This window comes from Tupaia chinensis, unplaced genomic scaffold, assembly GCF_000334495.1.
Source record: "Tupaia chinensis unplaced genomic scaffold, TupChi_1.0 Scaffold000622_1, whole genome shotgun sequence".
Lineage (NCBI taxonomy): Eukaryota > Metazoa > Chordata > Mammalia > Scandentia > Tupaiidae > Tupaia > Tupaia belangeri.
In genome coordinates, this window is record NW_006160142.1 from 2,265,513 (window position 1) to 2,285,210 (window position 19,698).

At 39.7% G+C, this 19,698-nt stretch overlaps 1 protein-coding gene across 1 annotated transcript in view; it reads right to left on the bottom strand.

Annotated features, from left to right (window-relative positions):
* NRXN1 (neurexin 1) overlaps window positions 1-19,698 on the bottom strand; it is a 1,261,405-nt gene that overhangs the window by 626,341 nt on the left and 615,366 nt on the right. The window contains exon 16 of the mRNA XM_006159011.3: window positions 1,759-1,932. Within this exon, the coding sequence (XP_006159073.1) occupies window positions 1,759-1,932 (174 nt within the window). The remainder of the gene's footprint in view (window positions 1-1,758; window positions 1,933-19,698) is intronic.

The window sequence follows — 19,698 nt, forward strand, 5'->3', positions numbered from 1 at the left end:
AATTCAAAAACCCCAAGGATCAAAGTTATGTCTAATATCCTTGTATCTACCTCTAGAGGATTAACAATTTTCTTTACTGAATTTGTAAAAAGAGAAAGCATATAGTTTCTTTTTGTTTTGCAAAAGCATTAGGCCAAATTTTGAAATAAAAAAGAAAATGGCAACATTAGAAATAAATTCAATGGAGACTTCTACTAATAGAAACTTATCCCCTGACATTATTAAAACATAGGTTGAATTCCATATAACTTCAGAAAAACACATGCTACAGACAGGAAAAACTTGTATTTTCAAATAAAATAATTTCCATGTGCTTTGGTAATTTTTAAATGTATTTTTTTTCTAAGAAGAAATGATTCATAATATTCTGGAGAATAGGAATTCACATTTCTTTCTTCCTCTTTTTTTTTTTTTTTTTTTTTTGGGGAGTTTTTTGCTATAGAGAATGTGCGCAGACAGAGAGAGACATAGAGACAGAAAGCGAGAAATCATCCCCCAGGGGGGATGGTCACGTCGCAATCCCTTCTTCTCCATTCTCCTCTTGGGATCTTGGGCAGGCATGCACACGCGCCCGGCATGAGTTTTAAGTCACTGGGTCCGGGACGCAAAACGCGGTCGACTACGTGGGAGTCCAGCGACATAGCCATTACGCTAACTGCTGGTTCCCATCTTCCTCTTCTCCCATATGAAAATCTATAAAATTTTCAGAATGCCCAAATTGTGTTCACCATTAAAAGAGAAGCAGCAATGCATCCAAAGTCACAAAATTCATGGTAATGTGATTAAATTACATTTATGAGGGAGGACTGACTCAAATAAGCCAAGGTGTTGAAATAAAAAATCTAAAATGAAAGTACCTATCAAAAAGTACTATGAGGGGACCAGCAGTTAGCGTAATGGCTATGTCGCTGGACTCCCACGTAGTCAACCGCGGTTCAAGTCCCAGACCCGGTGACTTAAACTCACACCAGGCGTGTGTGCGTGCGTGCCCAAGATCCCGAGAGGAGAATGGAGGAGAAGGGATTGCGGTGTGGCCATCCCCCTGGGGGGTGATTTCTCGCTTTCTGTCTCTCTGTCTGTCTGGCGGGCGCACGCGCCCTATAGCAAAAACCTCTCCAAAAAAAAAAAAAAAAAAGAAGAAAAAAAAAGTACTATGACAGGTCTAGGTGTGATAGCATGAAAAAGCAGAAGATACTCAAGCACATTACTAAAGTGTGTGATATCATTGTTAGGTAATATAAGAAATCTATATCTGCTAAAATAAACTGACAATGTATGTGATTTGGACTTGGCTGGCAAATAGAAAGAAATCAATTATCGATTTCAGAATGGGATATCTGAGCTTTAGTCTCTTGTTACACACCAAAAAAGTCACAAATTTATTTAAAGATATGTCCAGGTTGATAAGTATTTGCTAGAATATATCTTTATATATTTTTTCTAGTCTAATTGGAGTGTCTATTTAATGCTATCAAGAATGAACTGATTAACACACTCATAAGGTAGGCTAGAGTGTAAAGAAGCAAAAAACTAACAAGATCTATTAATATAGTTCCCATTTTACCTAAAGCATTATATAGTCTTGTAAACAGTCCAGAAAATTAAGATTTATGGGAAGAAAAATCTAAATCATGAATAAAAATGTCTAAACCCTAAATGGGAGTTCACAGTTTCTAAAATTTTACGAGCTACCCAGAGCTGTTCTCATTTATAGATGGGAAAAGGATTATGTAAAGTGTGATGACAAAGTTCTAGTACCTTCACATCCTCTCTCAATCTGTCCATTGCAGAAAAGAGCATCTGAGATGAGGTCCGGAAGCCGTCCATTTAAATCCACTGATGCCAGGCAGCCTTGAAAGCCCTCCTTGGCATGGACGAGTTTTGGCAAGGATTTGTATGTTTCTTTAGCCACGCCTCCTATATACAAGTCACCTGTGGGAAGATAGAAGTCTTTGTCAGAAAAGTTACATGTCATTGCCTTTAAACACGTGAGAGGATGGAGAAAAGACTGGTTGATTTTTATTAAATTAATAAAAAGTAAATTTATGACTAGCTATTTTCCTAAAAGGGCAAAACAATAGAAGTGTTGGAGTAATACATCCGCACTAGGAGAAAGTTCTAGAAGCTATTTCCACAGGAAACTAAGAGTTTAATATGGTGTGGTCACAATGAAAGAACATGGCCCATAGAGTTGCATATTCGCACCTTAAACTCTGAGCCCCATTTCTTTTCCTTTTTTTCTTCTTCTTTTTTTTTTTTTTTAAGAGGTTTTGGGCATAGGGTGCATGTGCTTGCTGGAGAAAGAGACAGAGACAGTGAGAGGGAAAGTGATAAATCACCCCCTGCCCCTGGGGAGGGGATGGCCACTTTGCAACCCCTTCTCCATTCTCCTCCTGGGATCTTGGGCATGAACGCACATGTGCCTGGCATGATTTCAAGCCCCAGGGTCTGGGACTTGAACTGCAGTTGTCCATGTGGGAGTCCAGTGATGTAAACACTATGCCATCTGCTATCTCCATGAGCCCTGTTTCTTAGCAACTCCATCATCCTCAGCATGTTCATTTATTTATTTATTGTCTTAGTTTTTCTGATCATTAGTATTCTCATTTATAAAATGGACACAGTAATCGCATAAGATTGCTATGAGGATTAAATAAATAAACTTTATGATGTGCCCATCAGTGTGAAAACATGTAGTAAATATTCAGTTAATAGACATCATCAAGTTCTCCTTATACTTAGAAAATTGAGTCTTTGAGGTGACTCAATCAGAGCTCACTAAATGACTAAAAGCACTTTCTGTACTGTGCTTTTGCTCTACTCTTGCTTGTACCTATCTTGTTCACTAACTCGCTCCTACAATAGTTTGTATACAAATATTACAACCTTCTCCAGCAGTTTTTATTTTTTTTGTAAAGTGACACTACTTTCAACTACTTCTGGTACCTTGGGGTCTGTTAACAAATTACCAATTTAAATTTTTATTTAATTAATCTTTTCTTTCTTTCTTTCTTTCTTTCTTTCTTTCTTTCTTTCTTTCTTTCTTTCTTTCTTTTTCTTTTATTTTGAAGAGATTTTTGCTATAGGGTGCATGCGATCACCAGAAAGAGAGATAGAGAGACAGAAAGTGAGAAATCATCCCCCAGGAGGATGGCCATGCCACAGTCCTTTCTCCTCCATTCTCCTCACGGGATCTTGGGCATGCATGCACATGCGTCCGGCATGAGTTTAAGCCACCAGGGTCCCGGACTCTAAACGCAGTTGACTACATGGGAGTCCAGCGACATAGCCATTATGCCAACTTCTGGTCCCTTTATTTAATTCATTTTCTAATAGAGTAATTTGCTCAGTTTTGTCATCTTCATGTCTAATTTCATTGCAGTTTTTTGTTTGTTATTTTTCTGTTTTTTTTTGTTTTGTTTTGTTTTGTTTTTAAAGAGAGATTTTTACTATAAGGCATGTGTATCCGAGAGATTGAAAGTGAGGATTCACCCCCCTGGGATGATGGCCATACCACAATCCCTTCTTTTCTCTTTGAAGTTTGGGTATGCACACACACACGCCCAATGTGAGTTTTAAGCTACCAAATCTAGGACGTGAACCATGATCAACTATGTGGAAGTCCAGCAACTTAACCATTCTATCATCTGCTGGCCCCTCATTGCAATTTTAAATGGAATAATTTGCTCAAATTTTCTTCATGTATACAGATCTGGAATTTCCTAATTTTGTGGGCTACTATTATAAAATATATCAAAATAAATTGTGAAGTCAGCTCATGACAAAAGTCAAGGTGGCTGGATCCCATATGGTCAGCACCACGGCTCAAGTCCTAGACACAAAGACCCAAGAAATACACCAGTGCATGCCCAAAATTCAAAGAAGAGAGAAATGGAAGAGATTGGATTGTGGCATGGCCTTCCCTGTGTGAGACATTCTCTTCTCCTTTCCCATCTCTCTCTGTGAGTGCACACATCCCATGATGAAAACGAATTAACTAAATAAACAAATGAATTGCAATTCATGTCTGATTTTATTTCTTTTCTTATTACAGATCATTCACTGTATCTGGATGGCATTCATCAAATGGATGTCATTAATTGAGTCTCCTAAGCACTTAATCAATATAGGACATGAAATTTCTTTTTATAAATTCTGGTAACAGTCTTTTTAGCTACTTCTCTGACATTTCATTGTCATTTCCATTTTCTCATACATAAACCATTTTATCCAATTTTATGTCACTTGGCACATTTTTCCCAGTATAACACTAAACCTCTGCAGTCCTAATGTTCATTGGGGATTATATACATTGTTCTAATGAGCTATGGAAACAAAAAGAATTGATACACATGCTATTTGATGAGCTATGGGTAATAAAGTCCTTGGTCTCTGACCCAGAAATTTCATGTCCATAAGACAGTAACCTATTAGCTTGTAAGCAGGATAAAAATCACAGATCTAACATTCCTGAATTGTATTAGAGAGTAAATTGAACAGAGATTATGTGGCTTGCTCAAAGGCATTTAGTTTTTAAAAGGGGAGAACAGAGGTCCCTTGAACTTAAGCTCTAAGTATTATATGAAGATGACACTGACATTATACACCTTTTGCTGAAAGTAATGGATGCTCTTACTCCCTCCCCCCTTTTAAATAATATACAACTTTACTGACTTCTAACCATTATCCTTAATATTAAAGAATAGCATGTTTTTGATCTGAGATAAGGTACTAGTTTTGAAGTATATTAATTTTTTCTCCATATTTCTGTTCTCTCCTTTGTCTTTTCTCTCACTTAAATTTCAAGGTATTGTGTTCTAGTTGACTCAGAGAAATTCTATGAATCAGAAATTAAAGATATAAAATTAGTTTTATACATCTAAGTATTAAAAGCCTAGGCTTCTGGCCAGCTATTGGCGTAATGGCTATGTCACTGGACTCCCACTTAGTTGACTGCGGTTCAAGCCCCGGACCCGGTGCTTAAACTCATGCCAGGTGCTTGTGCGTGCATGCCCAAGATCCCGAGAGGAGAATGGAGGAGAAGGGATTGTGGCATGGCCATCCCCCCTGGGTGGGTGATTTCTCGCTTTCTGTCTCTCTGTCTCTCTCTTTCTTTCTGGCAAGTGCATGTACCCTATAGCAAAAACCTCTCAAAAATAAAATAAAATAAAAGCCTAGGCTTTTCAAGGAATGAAATAGAATATATTTACATGAGACAATTAAAGCTTCTAGCTTTTCATTCAGGCAACCAGGAGATAAAGTTGAGGGAAAAATGTGAGTATAATCATTGGTAAATGCCCAAAGAGGATATAGTTTTCTTTTTTCTTATCTGCTATAGGGCCCATATACTCACCAGAGAGAGAATGAGAGAGAAAGAGACAGACAAAGAGGTAAAGAGAGAGAAAGTGAGAAAGAATCCTCTATCTCCAAGGGGGATGGCCACAGTGCAACCTCTTCTCCATTTTCCTCTTGGGATTTTGGGTATGCACATGTACATGTGCCCAGAGTGTTTTTCAACCTGCTGGGTCTGGGTCTCAAACCATGCTGTTGGCCATGTTTGATTCAGCAACCTTAACCACTATGCAACCTAGCTGCATTTCCTCAGAACCAGAGGTGGCAGTGAGGTGCTGGGGAAGAAACAGCTGTGTGATAGATACAGACACACTGGGGCATTGGCCTCACAGAACTTCCCAGGTTCTGGTATAGTGGGGGATCAATAGAACAATTCCATAGGGGCAAAGAAATAGTGGAAAGAATCTGACCTGAAGAGATCATGCACACAGGAATGAAGATGCAAGGTAGCAGCTCAGTGGATACCTGAGTCCCGACTACAGAAAATTTGAGAATAGCTTCCAAATCGCCTCTCTCCCTATCTTCCCCACACCTGATAAAATGGAAGCCTCCTGCCTGCACTCCATCCTCCACTACGTAATTTTGACATAATTCCAGGAAAAGAAGGAAACTAAAATTACCTTATATTATATTTTCACTAGCTGAAGCAATCAGAGCTCAAAATAGAAACCAAAGTGAGTTAAAAAAAATAGCAAAAAATACTCTTCTTGCACATCAGAGATGGGGGGCTATTATACTTTTTCATATCAAATATCAGTGCAAAGGAATGCTACCTACATTCATTTGTTGAACTAAATTTGTTAGAAAATTCAGCTCTTTTCCAGGCCTAATGAATGTAGCATTAGGGAGCAGTGGGGTCTTGGACGAAGTATTCTCGGTACTGCTTCAGGGTTTTCTGGTATAGAATTCAGTACCAAAAGTTAGAATGAAATATTTATATATCTTTTTATTTTAAATAATTATTTTATTTAACTTTATTTATTTATTTATTTAAGTTTGACCAAAGAGGGACAGAGAAAGAAAGAAAGTGAGAAAGCAAACCACTGGATCTGGGACTCGAACCACAGTCAGCCATGTGAGAATCCAGCGCCCTTAACCATCAAGCTACCTGCTGGCCCCAGAATACTTTGTATTTCATGAGCATTCTTTATCTCTCTGATGAAGGGAGGGGAGGGGAGAGACTTTGTCAGTTTTAGATTCTCCCAGTGTCTCTACAACTGGCCTCTAAGCACAATAGCACTTGATAAAACAATGTCAGCCACCTGATGGCTTCAGGTCAAAGTAGAAAGCAATCATGAAGGAAGAGTGGTAAGCCAACAGTTGGGGAGGGAGTGGCTATAAAGTGCACTTATTTCCTTCTTCCCACTTCCTACCACAGTTCTTAAGTTTCCTATTAGCAAACTTACTGCTTGACAACTTTTTAAAGTTTACCAGAGAGAAGCAGTAATATTCCCCATGTTACTAAACAGTAGAAAATATCAGTTCAAGGAGTATAGCATGCAAGCCTCAAGAATACCCACATAGACGAGTTGGGCTTAATAAGTAGAGGACTCATTTTCGTTTTCATTACTGAAGCTGCACTTAGCACCGGCACTTAGTACTGTCTTTATAAACCTTTTATTTAGCAGAAAATGGTCTAAAACCCCTTGGTGGGTTTCCATATAAAGAGAACAAAAGAAACCCTTAAGTGGTCTAAGCCCTATGTACTATTAGAGCTTCATCAAAGATGCAGATTCTCCTTTTGATCCTTGGAAAGAGGGAAGAAAAATGACCCATTAGCACTAATGGGTCCTTGCAGGCAAAGTCCTGTGCATGTGAAGGAAGATATGCTTCTTAATGACCTCGTGTGTGAATAAGAGTGGGGATGGACACCCGGAAAGAGTTCAATTTTCAGCAGACTTGAAGCTAGTCTGTTACCTCTTCTTCAAGCTGAACACCTGAATTTTACTCCTACCCTTTAAGTAGGCTCTGTGTTCACTGATAAGGAAAGGTTAAACTGGGGCAGAAAACAAGTTGGAGATGCAGAAAACATGTAGATAGACAGATGATCTCAAATAGGTGTGGGATGAGATAAAGGCAGTGATTTCAAATTTTGTGGGATGAGATTCTTTTTTTGAGAGAGAGAGATTTTTGCTATAGGGTGTGTATAGTCGCAGGAGAGACAAAAGATGAGAAATCACCTCCTGGGGTGTGTGGTGGGGTCACATTGCAATCCCTTCTCCTCCATTCTCTTCTTAGGATCTTGGTCACTCATGTACATATGACTGGCATGAGTTTCAAGCCACCTGGTTCAGGACTTGAACTGTTGTCGACTATGCAGGAGTCAAGCTCTTAACCACTATACCACCTGCTAATCCCAAGATGAGACACTTCCCTCCTTTTTTTTAGAGTATTTTGCCTTAAGGTGCATACGCTTGCCATAGGGAGAGAGAGACAAAGATAGTGAGAGGTGAAGTGAGAAATCACCCCCCGGGGGGATGGCCATGCCACAATCCCTTTTCCTCCATTTTCCTCCCAGGATCTTGGGCACGCACGCACATGCACCTGGAGTGATTTTCAAGACACCGGGTTTGAGATTCGAACTGTGGCCGGCCATATGGCAGTCCAGCAATGGAACCACTGTGCTGGCTGTTTGTCCCAGGATGAGATTCTTAAGGAAATATCAACAATACCCTTATCTCTGGGACCAGATATACATAAGCACAATGTTCCTCTCAAGAGTCTTATTTGTGAATAATCCAAGGTGACATCACAAGTTTCCATTCCTCAGAAGCTGGGCAATGATGAGTAAGGGACAGTATAGTGGCTTTTCAGTTATATCTGGCTATCAACCCTGGCTCTGTCACGTACTTGCTGCCTCAGTGTAGGCTCATTAAGTGTCGTAACTTCATTGAGAACGAGATTCTTCACTTGTGAAAGGGGTTAAAATGCCTACCTTACAAGGCTGTTAAGATTACAGATGACGTATGCTAAACTTAGTATACACATGTACTCAGCAATGATTGGTACCCCAGGGCATGCTGGGGTGCCTGAGAGGCCCACATAGCCACGGTATACCTTGCTCTATGTTGATGGCACTGAGAAATGCAAAAGAGTAAGAAGTCCAGCTTGCCCCTGTTTCCAGCAGAATTGGAGTGATATGGTGTGAAACTGACAAGTCTATCATGACAATTTTTATTTGATTTAGTTTACAATCATTTTTGTGCTAGAAGTGTGCCTTGTACCACACTGTAGCTGAACTCCTTTGACATAGTTTGAAATACATCACCATTGACTCTGGTAACAAACAGGAAAGCTGACTGACAACTATCTTTTAATTTGATACAAATAGATTAAGAGACAAACACAACAACAAAAAAGTTACATGAAGCTCAAGTGCCAGACAGGTTGTAAGAATCGCCCTAAAAGAGCCTTAGAAAATAAAAAAAAAAAAAAAAAAGATTTTTGTGGACTTCGGGTGCAAGGTGCAGCATCATGAAAGAGTTGAGACCAGAAGGTATAGAAGACATTACTTCGGAGTGACATAAATGTAGGTAGCAGATACAGGGAACAGCACAGCTATTCCATGGAGACAAAATACACATGGCATTCCAGAAAAAAAAAAAAAAGAAAAGAATAAAAGACTTAATTTGACTGTAAGGGAGGAGTTTTCAGTTATTTATTAAATAATGTAAATAATGTTGGATAAGTATACTCAAAGGAAAGAAAGACTTGAGTAACACAGTAGTATTTATGACTACTAATAAACCAAAACCAAAACCAAATAAATAAACAAAAAGAAACTGAGAAATCTAAAAGTTGAAGCCAGGCAGACTAATACTAGAGAATTTGAAGCAGTAATAATTTGGATGAGAAGTGAGATTGCAGTTAGCACTAAACATGTGGAATCTGAGTAGGCAGGTACTATAGGGATGTGATGGCACGAATCTGGGACGTAGGCAACAGAAGGTTGGGCTTGGAGGCCATCAACCAAAAGGAGATAAATGAAGTGTGGGGGAGGTTTCCTCTTCTCTTAAAACTGGGAGCATAAGGTAATTAGAGCAAAGACTTAAAGCTCTACTTTGCAGTAGCAGAATACAAGCGTCAAGGCAAACTTAGTTCTTTGACTCAGCTTTCCTGTTTATTCATATGTACTTTCTTCTGTGTCTTAAACATCTCACTTTCACTTTAATTAAAAAAGTGCATACATAAAAAGGGCAACTGCTTTGTGGATCTGAATAGCTAACACTCCAGGGAAGCTTAAGGGAGCCCCCACAAACTCTTATAAGCAGCATTTGGGAGAGAAAAAGCTGAAGTCATTCACAATCGCTTACTTTCTGATGGCTGGACCAGGGAAAGCACAGTTCTAGAGGCTTCACTTTAAGACTGGATCTTGGACAGAAAGTTTGGGGCAACTCTAGCTTTTCTTTCTTTCTTTCTTTTTAAGAGAGTTTTGCTATAGGGCGTGCGCGCTCACCAGAGAGAGAGAGAGAAAGACAGAAATCACCTGGGGGGGAGATGGTCATTCACAATCTCTTCTTCCCATTCTCCTCTAGGGATTTTGGGCATGCACGCACATATGCCCAGTGTGAGTTTTAAGCCAAAGTTCTGGGACTTGAATTGCAGCTGACTACCTGGGAGTCCAGTGACATAACCATTATACCATCTCCTGGTCTCTAACTTCTCTTTCAGCTCTTGTTGTGACTGGCTGGTAGAAAAACTGCAGTCTCTCTGGGCTAGTTTCTAGCATATACCTCAGGAGGAGTTTCTTTCCTTGCTCCAGAGAACAATCAGCTTCTGGTCCTACATTTGTACCACTATCTTTAATTTTAATATTTTTTGGACTATCACGAAGGAACATTCATAGGTAAAATCTTATCTCCTGTCCAGATACACTAAGACAGTTTTCTCTGGGAGACAAACTAATCAAAATCTTTTTAATTACAGGTATGCCCTGATAGAAAGGAGAAATTCATCTATGTACTCTAGGTAACAAACATTTGTTTATTTACTTTTTTTATGAAAAAAATAAAGCCTAGGTTACTATTTCTTGTGACTATATAAATAAATTATATTAAATAATTAAAAGTAAAAACATGTGCAGTCATTAATATTTCCCTAACACATTTGCACTCACAAGGAGACAAATGTAAATATTTATAACAAACCATATACATAAATGGAACAACGAACACTACCAAAGATCGTATCTAACTTCAGAGCATACCAAATATTCAGTATCAAAGTTGGGGGGAAATTAAGTTAGTGGTTTAGCTCTAAAATGCAAGACCTGTGTCTTTAATAAATCTGTATAAAACAATTAGGTTAATTTTAGAAACCATTGAAGAAATTCTCAGTGGTCACTAATTTGACATACTAAATTTTTAAAAAAATTTCTATACATCCTAGTTTTGCTTGGTACATTAAAGGTTCAATTCTATAATAACCTATTTTTGTTTCTGTAGAAAATACTTGTAAATACTTTTTTTTTTCCTTTAGAGTTTTATTGCTATAGTGTGTGTGCACTTACTTGAGAGACAGAGAAACAGACAGAAAGCAAGAAATCCCCCCACAAGGGGGATGGCCACGACACAATCCTTTCTTCTCCATTCTCTTCTTGGAATCTTGGGCATGCATGCACACACACCCAGCGTGAGTTTTAAAGCCACTGGATCTGGGATTCAACTACATAGGAATCCAGCAACGTAAATACTATGCCATTTGCTGGTCTCCAAAATACTTGTAAATTCTATCTGTACACCTGCCATGGCTTTCTAGTTTTAGCCTAAAATAAAATCATCATTGTCTCTACCACTGGAAACTACATACCTAAACTTCTCTGTTCAATAATAGTCACATTTTTATTCTACCTTCTCCCAAGACGTAATTTTTGAAAGTAATTTTTAACTCTATTATATATCTCTTACTTTACATCCCAATCATTGCCAAGAACTGATGACTCGACTTTGCCAATACCTCTGACATTTCTCCTTCCATTTTCATTTCCATTTCTAATTCTCGTTTACCCCTCCCCTCATAGAGCTTTTATGCCATAACTCATTTTCTGGTGTCGCTGCCTTTGCCCACCCTTGTCATCAGCATCATATCACTCACTTCGTTGTGCTCTGATATCTTCAGTATCTCTCTGTCATCTAAATAAAGTGTACGGCTCAGAAGTGTTCAAGATTTCAAACTATCCCTCTCAAAAACTTGTGCTAAACTTTGAACTGTCTTTCCCCAATAACTTGTGTAAGCCAGAGGACTGCAATAGTATCAATCCTCTCTCTCGTCTCTGCACTGCAGTTTTCATCCTTTCTCCAATTCTTCCTGTTCATGGTGTTCTATAATTGTTTACAGAATTCATTACTTTAACCAAGAGCATCTCTCCTCTTCCAAAGTTACCTTTATAAATCTTAACCAATTGTGGGCGCTAAAATAAAATTCCTTGTTAATGTATTCATGTTTCCTCAGTCATAGGTAAATATGATCTTGGAATTCCCATAAAAACGTGACTCCCTCCCCTTTTTTTTTCAGTTTTGTTATAGGATACATGTACTTGCTAGAGAGAGACAAAGAGAGGGAAAGTGAGAAGTAACCCCCGGGGAGGATGGCCATGCTATAATTCCTTCTCCTGGGATTTTAGGCCTCTATGCACACATGTTCCCAATTTGATTTTCAGGCTGCCATGTCCAGGACTCACACAGCCTTGGCCATGTGGGAATCTAGTGCCTTAACTACCACACCACCTGCTGGTCCCAAAGTATCAAATTTTCCATTATGAATCCAAGATCCAGTTTAATATCACCTAATATTTATGTGACAGGTGTGAGAGACTCCAATAAAGTTTGATTGCAGACTTCACTGCAGTTTTCATCCTTTCTCCAATTCTTCCTGTTCATGGTGTTCTATAATTGTTTACAGAATTCATTACTTTAACCAAGAGCATCTCTCCTCTTCCAAAGTTACCTTTATAAATCTTAACCAATTGTGGGCGCTAAAATAAAATTCCTTGTTAATGTATTCATGTTTCCTCAGTCATAGGTAAATATGATCTTGGAATTCCCATAAAAACGTGACTCCCTCCCCTTTTTTTTTCAGTTTTGTTATAGGATACATGTACTTGCTAGAGAGAGACAAAGAGAGGGAAAGTGAGAAGTAACCCCCGGGGAGGATGGCCATGCTATAATTCCTTCTCCTGGGATTTTAGGCCTCTATGCACACATGTTCCCAATTTGATTTTCAGGCTGCCATGTCCAGGACTCACACAGCCTTGGCCATGTGGGAATCTAGTGCCTTAACTACCACACCACCTGCTGGTCCCAAAGTATCAAATTTTCCATTATGAATCCAAGATCCAGTTTAATATCACCTAATATTTATGTGACAGGTGTGAGAGACTCCAATAAAGTTTGATTGCAGACTTTAATGTTTTCCTATAGTGAGACTTCAAGAGTCAATATAATATTGTCATTATGTTTATGGACAAAACAGAGAAAGTTTTTTGTTTTTAAATTTTGTTTCTAGATGAGAAGTTGAAATAAAAGTGTCCAAAGAAGGAGGATTTAAAAAAAAAAAGTATGAATCCTTAAGGCTTAAAAGGTGAAGACATTTTGCTTGTTCTTTGGCCAACAGACTGTGAGGAAAACCTGGTGGGCATACAGAATGAGGAATAATAAAGTGAAATTGTCATGGGGGTGCATGTGGTAATCTATCTTCTTTTAAATCCACTCTGTACCAGTGACATGGTGGCAGATGGGTGTGAGTTCAGGCATATAAATTCATGTCATCTAACTTCATCTCATGGCTTTTACATTTTAAAATTTATCTTTAGGTGAAAACCAAGTACGTTTTAAATGTCCTTCCTCTCGTACGATCCAAATAGAAGCAGTTTTAGATACCTGTGATATCCTTTACTGCAGACAATCCTGTCACCATATGTGTTTCATTTTCCACTCACTGTGTGATACTCTCAGGGGCTACACACGGGTTTGCAGAGGTACTCGACCTCACATATATTGATACAATTTACACCTGCATAGCACCTTGGTTTGAAAGGTGCTTTGACATCTCTTATTCCATTTGAGCCTTAGAGCATCCCTTCAAAACAGTCGGGGAGGTTATAATTATCCTTACATGACAAGTGAGCAAACCACCCTTCTGAAAAGGGAACTTACCTGCCCAAGGCAATAGAGCCAACAGAAGAATAATACTGAAGACTCAGACTCTGCACCACACTCTCCTACTTTTGCTAAAGATCGTCTCACTGATAGAAAGGTAGAAAAGCTTAGCAATGACTGTTCTTTTTAAAAATATATTTTTTTTTTAGGTCTTTGCCTTAGGGCACATACACTCACTGGAGAGAGGTAGTGAGAAAAAAGTGAGAAATCACACCCCAGGGTGGGATGGTGTGAAGAGAATATAATCCCTTCTCCTCCAGTCTCCTCCAGGGATTTTGGACACTTTATGCACACACATCTGGCATGATTTTCCAGCCACCAGGCCCAGGACTCAAACCATGGTTGGCCATGTGAGGGTCCAATAATTAACCACCATACCACCTGCTGGACCAGAAAAGACTGTTCTTGACATGAACAGATTTATATGTAGGGGACCATTAATGAGACCTGTATAAACCTGTTGTTTATTTTCCTGAGATTTTGTGTAGCTCTATGTAACAATTTGACTTTCTGCTGCAAAATAACTTTTTTTTTCCAAAGAAATTTTTGTATTAAAAATAAATTAACATTTATTTTGGGTGGGGAAGATCTCATGGTATACAAGGTAAGTCTAAAAGAACAGCTCTTCCTTTGAATAGTGTCCTGTTTAATGCAGGTCAAAAAATGGCACCTGCTCAAAGAGCTTAAAACAACCAGCAGGTCTCAACATAGCTTGAAAGGATAAAGTGGTGTAAAGCGCACACAAAACTTTCCAGACATTACAAAGAGCTTCTAAAACATGATCAGCTTCATACAGTCAAATAAAACTCTTATTTTTCACCTAAGTATTTGAACTTTTCTGCATTATTTTTTCTACAAATTTTCCTCTGTGCTTAAAAATAGACTTTTCCCCAATAAGGTCACCAAATCCAGCAGTCACAGTGTAAATTCCTAGCCATGGTTCCAAATACTTTGTTCTCCCAACATATAAGCTATTCCTCTTTTTCCCTTTCTTTTCCAGTTTTGCTAGAGGGTGCATGTGCTCACTAAAGAGAGAGATACAGAGAGAGAGAAAGCCAGAAAGAATCCTCTCACCATAGGGCATGATCACACCATAATCCCTTCTGTTCTACTTCTCTCTCCTTTGGAAATTTTGGATTCACACACACACACACACACACACACACACACACACACCCTGTGTGTTTCTCAAGCTGAGACTTGAACTGTTCAGTTGGCCACGTGGGATCCACATATCTTAACACCATGCCATAGCTGGTCTCTAAGTTATTCTTAAGGAAAAATGCAACTATTGGTTGTCAGGAAAGTCATGATATATTTTTGCATAGAAAAACAAAGAAAAATCCATCATGATGTTCCTGATGACCTAATACTTAAGAGAAAGGATTCTTCCTCAAGGGCAAGACCTTACAGGAAGAAATGGAAAGTTTTCACAGTTGAATGAACTACCAAGTAGCCTGTTGTACCAGCTAATGATTAATTGACAGGCTAACCCACTATCACCCAACCAAGTACTGTGCTCTATTTGCCTGTGCCTATTTTAAACACCTATAATTGCAAATGTTCTATAGAATATATATGAAGGACATACAGCAATTAATCTTCTTGGCTGTTGTGTTTGAGGAGGACTGCAGGAACTGAGGACAGTACAAATATTTAGGTCTATGCAAAGCACAAGAGCCAAAAACACATGTGGAAAATGGAAGGAGAAATACCCAGTTCTTCTGCAATTACTAGAAATGAAATCTGTAGCATTACACAATGTAGTAGTAATGCAGGAGTTCGAGTAACTTTTATACGGAAGAGGAAATGTTTCCATTTAATATAGGATATGTTCAAGTTTTACCTTTTACTTTAAATATTCAGAAGGAATCCCTTAAATACAGAAGCAGTATTTAAATACTATGGACCCAATTTCAAATTCTATTTCTATCTCTGGTGTTATGTGGAGGCAACTCCCTTAACTTTTCTGGGTCTCCAATTTCTCAACTGCAAAATGGGGGCACTAATTGCTCATTCCTCTAATTGTAGCACGGATTAAGAGACCATATATGCAAAATAGAATAAAAAATGAAGTCCTGGGCCAGCCGTAAGAGTACAGTGGTGACACTCTGTGATGCTTGGGCTATACAGCTGGTCACAGGTCTGTGTCTCACAGTCTCTGCACACTGGGCATGGGTGTGCATGCCTGTGGTTCTGGCTGTTTGAGCTAGGGGTAGGATCAGGCCTGAAGACCCTGTTGAGGGTGCACCCCCCACCACACCCATCTCTCACTCTTTCTCCCTCCCTCTCTCATGGAAGAAATAAACAAATCCAAACAAAAAATCCTGAAGTTCTGATTGATGTGCCACTCAAGGATTATCAAGTGATGTCAGTATGAGACAGGCACTCAGATGCAAAATTTACAAAGGAAAAGCGAAAATGTTGGTTCTATAACCCCAGAACCCCTCAGCTACTTCAAGGGCATATTACTGTTAATAATCATAAAAAGGGTCAGAATTTGGAAAAGAGGGTGTCTGAGACAGCTTTTACTGTGTGGTGAGTTTGTGCTATTCCCTGTGGAGATCGCTTTCTAGACCCAAGTATAGTGAGGTGGCTCTCAGAGGGTCTTCTGCAGAACTCCCATTGTCTTTCCTGAAACTGGAGGATACAGGACTGGTGCCTGGCATGCTGAGAAAGCCTCACACAGCTTGAGGCAGCAGAATAGAAGTGAGAGCATTGGAAATGGGCTGCTGTTTCAGGGCTAAGAGAGCAAATGATGCACGAATATTTCCCATGGACAGACACAGGCCCTACGGGCTTGAGAGTAAGCCAGGCAGGACCTCCTGGAGACAGACGGACCCTAGTGTTAAGATTGTGTGGAGGGAACAGAAGATATTGCCTCTCCACATGGGTTAAAGTTAGAAGGCTGGCAAAGGAGCCTCAGATGAACCCAGGAAAGCACCCTGAGAGGAGTGAACTTGAGGGATGTGCCTGTGCCGGGTCTGGATGTCAGCTGATATTTCCATCAAGAAGCTCCAGGAAGACAACAGAGGAAAGGCAGACACTGAACTTGCTCTTTCCCCCACAGCCAGTGACTGGTCAAAGTAGGCTGCAGCCTTAACTGAGTTTTAATGAATAACTTTGGTCATGTTTAATGATATTTTATAATATAAAATGTTTATAGAATTGTTCTAAAGCTGAATCCAAATGTTTCCTCTAAGCCTGTGCATGGTACAAACACCTCAACACAATACCTTTTAGAGTGATGGCTTGAAGTAAAAATACAATTGTGGCTTAATTATAGTAAGACGTAATGCTTATCTAATGAAACACTTTTGCACAGAAGCCCATCCCTGTCTCATAGACACTGAATACATGACAGCACTGATAATAATTATGATGATGAAGACAATAGTGAAGGTCTTTTTTTTTTTTTTTTTGTATATCTATGTAGAGAACAAAGACAGACCCAAGCCAAGAGACAGTCTCTCTCATAAAGTCCCTCATTTTTGTAGGCCACTATATTGCTAGGCATGACCTAACTTATGTCCCAGAAAAAGTACAAATAATGATGTCACAGACCACTGATTTATCAAACATAGATGAAAGCGTTCATGTTAAATATCTAAGTGCAAAGGTCTGCTGTAACACAGAAACAGAACATTAGTACAGAATCATATGAGCATTTTACAGGCCCTGAACACAAAGGGGAAGACAGTGGTGGGCGAGCTAAGGAATATGAGCTTTGGGGGTTGCGGGGGAAGCAAGTGGGGAGTGTGGGGTAGGAGAAAGAGGAAGGAACCCCTCACAGATGGACTGGAACCATTGGAAACTAACATCACACTAAGCAACCTCTAAGAAACCTGGGAATGCCAAATGGGCTCTCCTATGCCAGGGCAGTTATAGGAAGCTGTCCTAAATGCTGCCAATACCTGTCATGTCTGGGGGAGGCATTAGGAGCCCCACCTCCTCATTCTAATAGTCCTGAGCATCAGATATTGGGTTGTCAGAAAAGTCATGACATATTTTTCTGTACAAAAATGCACCAAGACTTTTTCAACAACCGAATAATACCTTGGATAATCTGTGTGCGGTGGCGAGCAGTAAATGCGATCCCGTGTGTAAATGTTCATAACAGTGCATGGGATAAACCCTCAGAAATGGTTAAAGTAATTATTATTACTATTTGCTATTACAATCATTATTGCTCCAGTGAGATGTGCAGGCTGTCATTTTATCACCAGCAACGTGGGACTAAGTATACAACCTCATCCCTGTCATAAAAATGAAAGAGAACATGTATGTAAATCTCTTACCTAGGACTTGGTAAAGGGTAGATAATAATGAGGATGACAGTACCGTGCCTTGCCTGAGAATATACGTGAAAGAAATGAGAGAGATGCCCTTTCACCGATCTGACTCTGAGGTCTGTGTCCTTCATTATAATGCTGCATTGCTTCTGGTATCATCTTCAAGAAAACCCACAATAATTAATTGCAAAGGCCAAGAAAGGGCCCCTTTTAAAAACAGACACAGAAAACCACATTAATGTGGTATTAACGGGAAAGCCTGATTGGCCTAATGCAGTTCTTAAGTTGCACTGGAAGCACCTTCCAGTGTGTGAGAATAGCGGGCCAACAACGGTGCTATTGAAAACGTGCTTTCTCACAGGAGTACAGATGGCGGAACTGGCTTCGCTGCATCCCTACTGCTGGTGGAACAGAGGTGACTTTGCATTAAGCCCACCCAACTTTCTTTTTATTCCAGGGTTGAGCCTGGCTCAAGGGGAATCGTTCAGAATTGAGGGCAGAAACCCGTTTTCCTCTCGATCATGTTGAAAATCAGCTGCAGTTGCATTATTATTAAACCTCACTTAATGAGACAACTCCCTGAAAATAATAGTAATGCAGTCTTTTGGGATCTACAGTGGATAATTATAACATTATCCAGCTGTCAGCCAAGGCCTCTCTGGCTTCCCGGATCTACAGGAACTTTGTGTGAAGCCTCACATGTCCACAGAGGACAACAATCTAGTGTTCTTCTTCCCATGTTTACCTGGCAACACTTGCTTCTGTTCAGTCCTGATCCACACAGTCTCTGCCTCCACCACAAAACACCCTGCTTGCTAAAGCATTTATGAGTGTATCACCTAAATATTTTGTTGTCACCAAGTACCCGTTCGAGGACTTTAAACTTTACCTCCACCCCTGTTCCAGACCAAGGCAGACTCTAGCCCTTGATTCTTGCATAGCAAGTTGAAGGTCACTTCTGAAGCCCTCAATGGCTCCACTTATACCCGAAGTAGCCTGTTCAAGTATTTCTTCAAATGAATCCAGTAAACCACATTTGTGCAATGCGATCTTGCCTGTTATTCCTCTATCCTGGTCACAGGGAAGACATCTGTCCCAAACAAATTTTCTCTCCTGAGCATGTGGCACTAGGACTCCTTAACTGAAGTGAGTCTTTCCTGAGTATTTGAGTTAGTGAGGGGTGTAAAGCCAGGTGAGGAAAGGCCAAGTTTACCAAGCCTGTGAAAGAAGAGAAAACTCCTGTGCAGCAGGGAGGAGAGGAATGAGGGACAGTTCCTTGGGAAGTTGAAGGCAGCTCACAGCCCTTGCAGAGACCAATAAGCAGCAACACTGGCTTGTTGCTGACAACTTTGCTGAGTATGGCTTTTGGGGGCCCAGACTTAAGCTCTCTCTTTGCTGGCTCTTGGGTTCCTTAAATATTATATGCTGCCTCTTCCTTTTTTTTCTTTTTTCTTTTTCTTTTTTGACTTCAGTTAGTATGAATCTATTACCCTTGTATCTCAAAGACTTTTGTCTAATTCTTCTTTAAGCAAAAAGAAGGAGGTCTGAGAGTCATGAAAATTCTGAGTATTAATCCTTCTTGAGTGAGAGTGTCTAGCTTGCTTTCTCAAATGACATAGGGAGCTCTTAACCAAGCTCAAACTCTAAGAAGACAACTCAGTTTTCCTTCTGGCATTTCCTGAAATGGGACCAGCATAGAAGGCCCGTATTTGCTGAAGGCTGAGGTGAGCACTCCTTTTACCCTTAAGAGCTCAATTCTGAGCACCAAGAGGTATTTTACTCTCTGTAGTGTAGACGTCACCGCCTTTAAGAACTTAATTGTCTAATCATTACCCTTTGACATATGGTAAAGGCATCTGAACACTGGATTCAGCTTTGCAGGGGCTGCTTGGCTGTGT